The sequence below is a fragment of the Polypterus senegalus genome, chromosome 3 (assembly GCF_016835505.1).
Source record: "Polypterus senegalus isolate Bchr_013 chromosome 3, ASM1683550v1, whole genome shotgun sequence".
Lineage (NCBI taxonomy): Eukaryota > Metazoa > Chordata > Cladistia > Polypteriformes > Polypteridae > Polypterus > Polypterus senegalus.
The window spans coordinates 26271140-26281914 of NC_053156.1; the positions used below are offsets into that span (position 1 = coordinate 26271140).

At 41.5% G+C, this 10775-nt stretch overlaps 1 protein-coding gene across 1 annotated transcript in view; it reads left to right on the forward strand.

Annotated features, from left to right (window-relative positions):
- LOC120526440 (anti-Muellerian hormone type-2 receptor-like) overlaps window positions 1-3398 on the forward strand; it is an 88226-nt gene extending 84828 nt beyond the window's left edge. Inside the window, exon 13 of the mRNA XM_039749611.1 lies at window positions 3061-3398. Within this exon, the coding sequence (XP_039605545.1) occupies window positions 3061-3309 (249 nt within the window). The 3' untranslated portion in view covers window positions 3310-3398. The remainder of the gene's footprint in view (window positions 1-3060) is intronic.
- Window positions 3399-10775: the final 7377 nt, after the last annotated feature.

The following is a 10775-nucleotide window of genomic DNA, read 5'->3' on the forward strand; positions in this document are numbered from 1 at the left end:
ATAAAACCATTACAGACATTGGTTTAACCTTAGGATGAGCAAAATCAACTGTCTGGGATATCATAAAGATCCCCCCAAACCGTTGACAGTGTTTGTGTCCTTATTTCACAACTGTTAATATTGTACGTTGTGTTGTATTTTTGGGGTGACTATGATAGACCGGCCATCAAGCTCTGTGAAGAGGATTACTTGTGTTCTGTTTTGTGTGTTGTGCTTACCCCATTTTTTGACAGCCATTGCACACCCAACAAGAATCAACTGTCTGGAATATCATGAAGAAGAAAGAACATGAGCTCAGTAACCACAAAGGGACTGGCAGGCCAAGGAAGACCTAGACTGGTGAGTGCAGGAGAATCCTCATTATGATCAAGAAAAAGCCCCCAACACCTGTGTGACAGATCGGAAAGTCTTCAGAGGGCAGATGTGTGTGTGTGTGTCAGAGATGACTTTCAGCAGAAACACAGAGGCCACACTGTAAGTTGCAGACCACAAAACAGGATGGCCAGATTACAATTTGTGACAAAGGACTTCAAAACGCCTGCAGAATTCTGGGAAAATGCTTTGCGGGCAGATGTGACAAAGATGATCCTGATCAGAGTGATGGCAAATAACAAAGTGTGGAGACCAAACAGAACTGCCCGAGATCCAGAGACATGGATCTGTTAGACATGGTGGTAGGGGTGTTAGACATGGGGGTTGAGGTGTCATCACTTGGGCACATATGGCTGCCACAGAGACTGGCACACTTCTCTTCATTCATGATGGGACTGCTGATGACAGTGGTACAAGGAATTCTGAGGTATGCAGAAACATCTGATTTGCTTAAGTGCCAGTAAATGTCTCCAAACTCATTGGACAGCACTTCATCCTCCCACAAGATAATGAGACCAAACACTTGTGAGGCAACACAGGAATTTTTAACAAAACTAAAAAAAAGGAAAATTCTTGAATGGCCAAGCCAGCCACCCAGTTTAAATCCAGCTGAGGAGGCCTTCCATATGTTGAAGATAAAACTAAAGAGGACAAGCCCCATGAAACAAGCAGGAGCTGAAGATGGATGCATTAGAGGTATGGCAGAGCATCATCAGAGAAGACCCTCAGCACCTGCTGATGTCTATGAATTGCAGAAGTCAAGCAGTCATTGCATGTGAGGGACTCGTGACAAAGTCCTAATTATGACAGCTTTAATATACCGGCCATTGCTGTGTCCCAAACATTATGGTGCCTTGAAATGGGGGGACTCTGTATAAAAAGTGTTGTCATTTTTACATGGTGAGACAGAAATGCGTACAAATCCCCTTAAATGAAAGTCAGCCATGTGCACATGAATCATGATGTCTGAATGGTTCGATTTGTAATTTTAAACTGTGGAGCAGAAGGGTACATCAAAGAAAAAGGTGTGTGTGTCCAAAACATTATGGAGGACATGACTGTGAAGAAACTACTTTGACTTGAAATACCAAATTTATCCTCTAACTCCAAATCCCTGGAACTCTATGTCGGGTGCATTTTTGTAATCCATCGCCCAGCAGAGAAGTAACAAGAATAGCTTTAGACAGAGTCATTGTCTTGTTCCGTTTGTTACAAATGGTGGATTCAGAAGGTATCCAGACCCCTTCACTTTCTGCACACTTTATTTTGTTGCATATTTATAATGAATATATTTGAAAACCTCTTTTCAGAAAAGTTTGTAAATTTATTAAAACTCAAAAAGTGAAATCTCTCATTCACATAAGTATTTAGCCCCTTAATTTAGTACTTTGCAGAACTCCCCTTTGGCAGTAGTTCCAGCTTTGAGTCTTCATGGTAAGTCTCTACAAGCTTTGCACAGCTGGCTTTGGGCAGTTTAGCCCATTTACCTATCAGATCCTCTCCAGCCCCGTTAGATTGGATGGGAAGCATCTGAAACCTGCCATCTTCAGGTCTGTCCGTGCATGTTTTATGGGTTTTAAGTCTGGACTTTGGTGGGGCCACTCTTGGACAGTCCAACTTGTCGTGAAGCCACTCCAGCATTGGTTTCAGGTCATTGTGGTGAAGAAAGGTGAACCATCACACTAGTCTGAGAAAGTGTCAGCTCTGGAGCAGGTTTTCTTTAAACACCTCTCTTTATTGGGTTACATTCACCCTTCCCACAATTCAAACCTGTCCCTGTCTCCACAGCATGATGCTTCCACCACCATCCACTACCATAGGGTTGGCATTAGGCAGGTGATGAGCAGTGTCTGACAGCACCAGACACGGTGCTTGGGGTTCTGCAGTCCAGAGTATCTTTTTACCTTGTGCTCCCAGAATCCTTTAAATGCTGTTGCGAGAAATAACCTCTGTACCATAAACACCTGATTGATGGAGTGCTGCTGTCACACTTCAGACAGGTTTTCCCATCTCAGCAGAAGGCTGTGTTGGAGTAACAACTGGGTTCTCTGTCATCTTCCTGAGCAAGGCCCTTCTTGCCTGCTTACTCTAAGAAAAGTGCTGGTGACTCCAAACTTCTTGAATAATGTATCCCAACACTTGAGGCCACTGTGCTCCTGGAAACACTCAAAGCTTTAGAAATGTTTTTCTACCCTTATCCTGATCTGTGCGTCCCCACAATCTGATAGTGAAAGTTCACGGAGAGTTCCTTGGACTTCATGGCTTGCTTTTTGTCCTTATATGTAGTGTGAATTGTGGACCTTCTGCATGTGCCTCACCAAATGGTGTCCAGTCAGTCCAGTTTGACACAGGTGGACTCCAATCAAGTTCTAGAGACATCTCATGGAGGAATAAAGCAAACAGGAGGCACCTGAGCACAATTTGGAGGGCAATATCAAAGGGGTTGAATATTCATAGGAAGGAGAGATTTCAGTTTGTGATTTGTAATGAATATGCAAACCTCTTATTTGAATTATATCTCTGTTTTGATGTTATTTTACTTTAGTCAGGGGATTGTTGTGAAAGATTTTATATAAACTCTTTGATTTTCATCATCGCTATCTACATACGCTAGATCGGTGGATTATTCTGGTAATGCTGAAACAAAACTGATAACTGATGATCATGTCATTTGTTTGTGCATTTAAGGGATTTTCCAGCTTGAAGGAGGTCCTAGAGGATTGCTGGGATCATGACCCCGAGGCTAGGCTGACCGCCCAGTGTGTAGAGGACAGATTGACAGCACTGACAGCTAACCATCCAAAACCTTCAGGCATATGCGTATGGCCGGCCATTGTGAAGGCTCCCAGACAGGCTGGTGCTGCAGGTCAACACGAGAGAAGCAACACCTGGGGGCATAGCAGCACCTCAACAGAACTCCATTACTCAGCCTGTTAAGCTCACCTTGAGTGCCAACAGAACACCAGCAAGAGTGACAACAGAGGACACCGGGGAATCTAGACTGAGTGGCATCAGAGAAAGACAATGGATTTGGTTTTAAATGTCATCTGGGTCCACCAAAGGAAAAAACCTGAATGAAAATAGAGGTCATTGTGGATCTCACATTAGCACACAGCAAGAACTTGTCAGTTCCTCTTTTTCAGAGCTACAATTGCTGTCGGTTTTCATTTTCACTGTAGTCATAGTAAGACCCTATTTGTGTCTTGAACTGTAGACATTTCTTAATAAATACCTTCATCTGTTATTTGTTATTTCTCTCTTGTTCATCCAACGAACATGCAACACGTCACCTTTCTTCAGCGCTACATTAAACAATAATCATTTTTACTCATTCGTGTCACAGGATCTACTCTGTGCACTAAGCTAGATCTATGGAGTGTTTTGAATGTAATATGTATGATGGAATAGAAACGAGATTGTGATACTGCGATACAACAAGGCTAGTGAGGACCTTTTATGTCATGTTTTACTTTTATTTCATGATGCTCTTTGTGTCAAACAGAATTTAATGCAAGTATTCTTCAGTTGGACGATGAGCCCCATCTTAGTAAGGATGTGTGGCTTTGCATGGAAAGAATTAGGGAAAGAGGTCTTGTTTTAGCATTGTGTTATAGATCATCCAATGCACACAGTAGTTTCAATGCACATCTCAAGCTTACAGGGGGATATTACAGACATGGGGGACTTCAACTACCTAAATATTAACTTGGGATAACCCTGCAAATAATGGAGCACAAGAGCAGGAGATTTTAGAAGTAATCAGTGACTGTTTTTTAGGACAGTCTGTTAAAGCACCAACACGGGGTGAAGCCTGTCTGGATTTAGTATTCTGTAATAATCAGGATAGAATTGAGGGTGTAGAGGTGGTTGAACCACTAGGGTCAAGTGAGCATAATACAGTGGGATGCAAACGTTTGGGCAACCTTGTTAATGGTCATTAATTTCCTGTATAAATCGTTGGTTGTTACGATAAAAAATGTCAGTTAAATATATCATATAGGAGACACACACAGTGATATTTGAGAAGTGAAATGAAGTTTATTGGATTTACAGAAAGTGTGCAATAATTGTTCAAACAAAATCAGGCAGGTGCATAAATTTGGGCACCACAAAAAAGAAATGAAATCAATATTTAGTAGATCCGCCTTTTGCAGAAATTACAGCCTCTAAACGCTTCCTGTAGGTTCCAATGAGAGTCTGGATTGTGGTTGAAGGTATTTTGGATGGCTTCCGAGCATGGACAGCTCTCTTTAACTCACACCACAGATTTTCAATTATATTCAGGTCTGGGGACTGAGATGGCCATTCCAGAACGTTGTACTTGTTCCTCTGCATGAATGCCTTAGTGGATTTTGAGCAGTGTTTCGGGTTGTTGTCTTGTTGAAAGATCCAGCCCCGGCACAGCTTCAGCTTTGTCACTGATTCCTGGACATTGGTCTCCAGAATCTGCTGATACTGAGTGGAATCCATGCGTCCCTCAACTTTGACAAGATTCCCAGTCCCTGCACTGGCCACACAGCCCCACAGCATGATGGAACCACCACCATATTTTACTGTAGGTTGCAGGTGTTTTTCTTGGAATGCTGTGTTCTTTTTCCTCCATGCATAACGCCCCTTGTTATGCCCAAATAACTCCATTTTAGTTTCATCAGTCCACAGCACCTTATTCCAAAATGAAGCTGGCTTGTCCAAATGTGCTTGAGCAGACCTCAAGCAGCTCTGTTTGTGCTTCCTTTGCATCACTCTCGCATACAGCATCTCCTTGTGTAAAGTGCGCCAAATGGTTGAACGATGCACAGTGACTCCATCTGCTGCAAGATGATGTTGTAGGTCTTTGGTGCTGGTCTGTGGGTTGACTCTGACTGTTCTCACCATTCGTCGCTTCTGTCTATCCAAAATCTTTCTTGGTCTGCCACTTCGAGCCTTAACTTGAACTGAGCCTGTGGTCTTCCATTTCCTCAATATGTTCCTAACTGTGGAAACAGACAGCTTCAATCTCTGGGACAGCTTCCCCTAAACCATGATGGTGAACAATCTTTGTCTTCAGGTCATTTGAGAGTTGTTTTGTGACCCCCATGTTGCTACTCTTCAGAGAAAATTAAAGGAGGAGGGAAACTTACAACTGACCCCCTTAAATACTCTCATTTCTCATTATAGGATTCACCTGTGTATGTAGGTCAGGGGTCACTGAGCTTACCAAGCCAATTGGAGTTCCAAAAATTAGTTCTAAAAGTTTTGGAGTCAATAAAATGACAACGGTGCCCAAATTTATGCACCTGCCTGATTTTGTTTGAACAATTATTGCACACTTTCTGTAAATCCAATAAACTTCATTTCACTTCTCAAATATCACTGTGTGTGTCTCCTATATGATATATTTAACTGACATTTTTTATCGTAACAACCAACGATTTATACAGGAAAATAATGACTATTAACAAGGTTGCCTAAACTTTTGCATCCCACTGTATAATACAGTTCTCATTGTTTTGGAAGAATTCCAATACAAAGACCAAAACTGTTAAACTGTGTTAAAGTCTAAAGAGGACAGACTGAGGTAAGCTGTTAAGTGTGGAGACAGTAGCGGAGCAGTGGAAGAGGTTTAAAAATGTTTTACATGTAATGTTGGACAGATACAGACCTAAATTTGGAATTAGTAGGAAATTAAAAAAAAATCCTCAGTGTATTAATAAAGAGTTGAAAAAGGAAAAAAAAACAGAAGAATAACATGTATGAGACTAATAAGTACAAAGTGAATCGAAGAGCAGATTTTCTAAAGTTGCATTTTGTCTGAGGCCTTCAAATGTGAGGAAGTAGATAACCTCCAAGAGGTAAAAGAGGACTACTAAGGAGGTACTGAATTATTTGGAAATTATAGAGGGAGAAGTGCTGCTCAGATTAAATAAGATGAAATGAAACAAATCTCCAGGACCAGATGCTATTTACCCTCGAGTTCTTAAGGAGGTTAACGAGTACAAATATAAACCCTTGACGCATATTTTTAGGAAGTCACTGTGCACTGGGGAAATTCTAAAGGACTGGAAAATGGCAATCATCCTGTTATATAAAAAGGGTGACACGGCAGATCCAAGCAACTATAGGCCAGTAAGATTATTGTGCCTCACAGGTAAATTAATGGGAGGAATTATTAAGAGAAAGATTGAGGAACACATGACAAGAACAGGAGTGTTACTGAACAGTCAGCATGGGTTCAGAGGAGGGAGGTCATGTTTTACTAAAATGCTGGAATTCTATGAGGAAAGAACAAAAGGAAACGATCAAAGTGGAGTTGGTATTATTTTTCTGGACTTTCAGAAAGCAACTGATAAGGTGCCACATGAGAGGTTGGGCATCAAACTAAGAGAAGTGGCAGTTCAGGGTGATGTTTTTAGATGGGTGCAGAATTGGCTCAAACACAGGAAGCAGAGGGTGATGGTGTCAAGGAACCTCATCAGAATTGGCCGATGTTAAGAGTGGTGTCCAGCAGGGGGCAGTTCTAGGCTGCTGTGATTTTTAATATTCATAAATGCTATGAAAAGGAAGATAAGTTAAAAGCTGGTTATGCACATGCAGAAGGAAACTGCAAATGTGTTGGCTTATTTATGTCTTAATTTATTTTGTATGGATTTCTGTGCAACTTGTGTATAATATGTGCGCCTTCCCATTGTGACCAGTAGGAGGCATTACAGCACCCCAGATACAACCACACAGTCACATATCCTAGGTGCAAATGTCAAGTGTATTATAATTATAATACCATACAAAGGTTTTCTGTCATGTCTAATAAACACAATTCCACTTCTTTTCTTTCTTTTTCTTTCTTTCTTTCTTTTTCTAGCTGTGTCCTTTCTCCACACCCGACTCCAACTCACATGGATGACATCGAGTAGCTTCTTTTATCTACGACCCAGGAGTCAAATGGAAGTTCCTGAAAATAGAGATTACTAATCCTGGAAGCTCCCAACATGGTTGCCCCACAGGACTACAGACCCCAGCATGCCCTGTGGGTGCCTGTGTGGGAACCCTAACTCAGAGATGCTGCCATTTAGCACGATGAGGGAGCAAATAGTCTAAGCAAGTTAACACTCTTGATTCTACCACCATATTAGCCTTCTGGCCAGGTAAGGAGTCTGAACCTGGCCTGGCAGGGATGCCAGCATAAGCAGTTGTTTGGCAGGTAAGATCCTTCTTCTCTTCCTGTTTTTTCCTTCTCCAGGTGTCTTGGCCAGGTAATGGATCGTAACCTGTCACAGCAGGGATACCAACCCATGCATGTTGTCCTTTAAAATCCTTTAAAAGAGTCCTGCGCAGTTGATGCAAACAGGAAAGGCGTGAGTCCACAAGCTTTGCTGTTGCTCTTATATGGTAGTAGTGGCAATGAGGGAGCCAAAAAACCAAGCTGGTCTTTTCAGTACAAGAGAGGTGAGTAGCTGTTATGTCTGTTGGGAGGCAAGCCTCAGTGAATTTATGCCTCCTGTGTGCCACTGCAAGAAATGTAACTGTTCTGGTGTTTAATTCTATTAATTGTGTCTGAGGGAGGCATGGTGGCACAGTGGTTAGCCACTTCCAGCTCAGGTCACATTTTTGACCACAATAATCCATCCGGCATAGTTGGATGATGCTTCCCTGGTTCTCAGGGACCCTCAAAAGACCACTACCAACCATTATAATCCACTCAATACTAGTTACAGTTTAGCAACATTTCTGAACTTTCCACTAGAAGCAGAGCAAATTCAGCGGGGTTTGCTCATCACTGGGGGGACCGTGAAAAGTGACTGTTTGTGTGCTGCAACTGAGAAGAGGCTGCAGAGATATGGCGAGGACTTGCTTTACTTATTTTTATTCAAAGCATTTTTTCAGTTTCTTATTTCATGTTTTCTCTGCTTTTACACGTATTCTCATGGTTTTGTCAGGGCTCTAGCCTTAAGTTTAATTTGGTGTGAATTGTTTTATTTATTTTGTAAATTATTATCTTACTGTTGATAATGGAACATTTTGCTTGCTTCTTTTTGTATTTAACTGTTTCTAGCTTTTTTTGGTTAACCTTTTCTGTAATTCTCCTTTTATCTTTTAATTATGTTAATCCAGATTGGAATTTTCGTGTTCCTCTTTATGCTGAGCCAAGAGGGGTAGGGCCTTCTGGTACTGCTACCTCAGGCCTATTTAAGAGCTTGGCTGTGCCGCTTTGGGCGTGGAGTCAAAGTCTCATTGCCACCGATGACCACCTTGCTATTTCTTCTTAGGCTGATTGTTGCATTCACTGTTTTTGATCTTTTCTGATATGTTTTTTTGCAATCTGGCCTTTTGTTTTTTAAGGATTTTAAAATTTTGTTGGCTATTTTTATAAGTTTGGTTTAGGCCTAAAATATTTAAGTTTTCTATCATTTTTGGGCCTTTTTGAAAGTTTGGACTTTTGCATTTTTGGACTTCTTAATAACTTGTCCCCTTTTAATATTTATATTATCTTGGCCTTTTCTCTTTTTGAAATATGTGGCCTAACCTTCTTAATCATTATTATCTTTATAGTTGTCAAAAAATTAAAGTAAAGGAATCCTTTGGTTGTCCTTTTCCACATTCTATAACACCTATAGCTAAAGTAAAAACTGCAAGGAGTTCAGGATCTCGGGTTAAATATAAAAAGGCCGACTGTCCTATGGAAGTGAACCATGATGAGTCTGGTGTGGTCATTCAAGTGCTACTCCACCTTCAGAGCAAAACACTCAACTCTTGATTTGGTGAGAGTAATTTGCTGGCTCTACTTCTCTGATGTTTTTTTTTTTGTTTAGTGGGTACTGGGTACCACACTTTTGTGCTTAATTCTTCCACGGTGCTCCACCATATACATTTATTATGCCAGTTGTGACCTGTAGGGGGCATAGCAGAGTCCCAACACCCTGACACAACAAGACCACACAAATCCTAGGATGAAATATGTTCTTCTTCCTTAACTCTTTGTCTCTCTGCCTTTGGTATTGTCCTCATAGGTGAACCTTGCCTGACTCCACTCCCGACTGTGATTTCCCTGAGCAGCTCCTTATCGACCTTATCAGATTTTAGGGTACTACTAGTGCAACCACATCACTACAAAGGAACAGTTTTTGATCAGGTGAAACCTCCCTAGCACTGAGGAGAGTCCTTCTAGCAGCTGCCCCTGGTGGCAGAAAATGCTCAAATCCAGGTGTGCCAATCTTGCCATGTCAGACCCAAGAAGACTCAAGAATGGAATTGCTAAGTCAATGGTCTGAACACTTGTGGCAATGTGAGATTTAAGTTTTTTTTTATTTTATTTTTCCATCCATCCATCCATTAGCCAACCCGCTATATCCTAACTACACGGGGTCTGCTGGAGCCAATCCCAGCCAACACAGGGTGCAAGGCAGGAAACAAACCCTGGGCAGGGTGCCAGCCCACCGCAGGGCTTATTTTATTTTTATTATTTCTAATTCATTAAAAAAAAAATGAAGGTGCAACACAAATGTGAAACACAAAATTCCAGACTTAGATATATTTTGGTTAATCACTCCACATTAACGACACTTACGCTTGCTGCCGGAACACAGAAATGTTTAGAAGTTGTATGCCACATACCATAGCTGTCGACACTCCTTGCACCACCTTTTGATGCTGATTGGTCCCTTAATTGTACTCAGTTTTGGCTAGTGATGGGAAGTTCGGATCATTTTACCGACTCGGACCTTCGAGTCTCCTTCAGCAAAATGAACGAATTTTTTTTCGAGTCAATTCCTTCAATTCTCTTTCCGGCTCAGACTGCATAGGTTAAGCTTATGGGGCTGTCACGTGATGAACGAACGACTCGAAAAACCCGAAGACTCGAGACAGGTGAATCAATTCAAATACATAAACTATAGGCAGTTGTGCAAATGCGCGTGCGCGACGGAACGAATCACTCCCACGAGACGGCTCGTTCTTCCCGAGTCACATTAAAGATTCGTTCAAAATGAACGAATCGTTCAAGAACGACCCATCACTAGTTTTGGCATAGTAAATGTATGGTCTTGAACCAAAATGCAATTCACTTAGAGCAGCCACTAAGCGAAATTCAATGCGTTTGCAATAGCTCTTTAGTGTACTGACAATGCCAAAAGAGATGTCGTATTGCTTCTTGTTGAATTTTACAAAAGGCACACTTAATTCTCGCACCTATTTTGAATTTCAAGGGCTTTACAATGCAATCCAAAGTGTCAACTACATTGCAATGCAATTTGCTTTTAGTTATGACACAAAATGTATGGGCATGAAATAAAAAGCAATCTTCTTCTTACCGGCTGCTCCCGTTAGGGGTTGCCACAGCGGATCATCCAAATTTCTTGTATTGCATTTTAAAGTGACCTGAAAATTGTACGCCGCAATGAAAAGCAATCGATCGTCTCGTTGGCACGCCT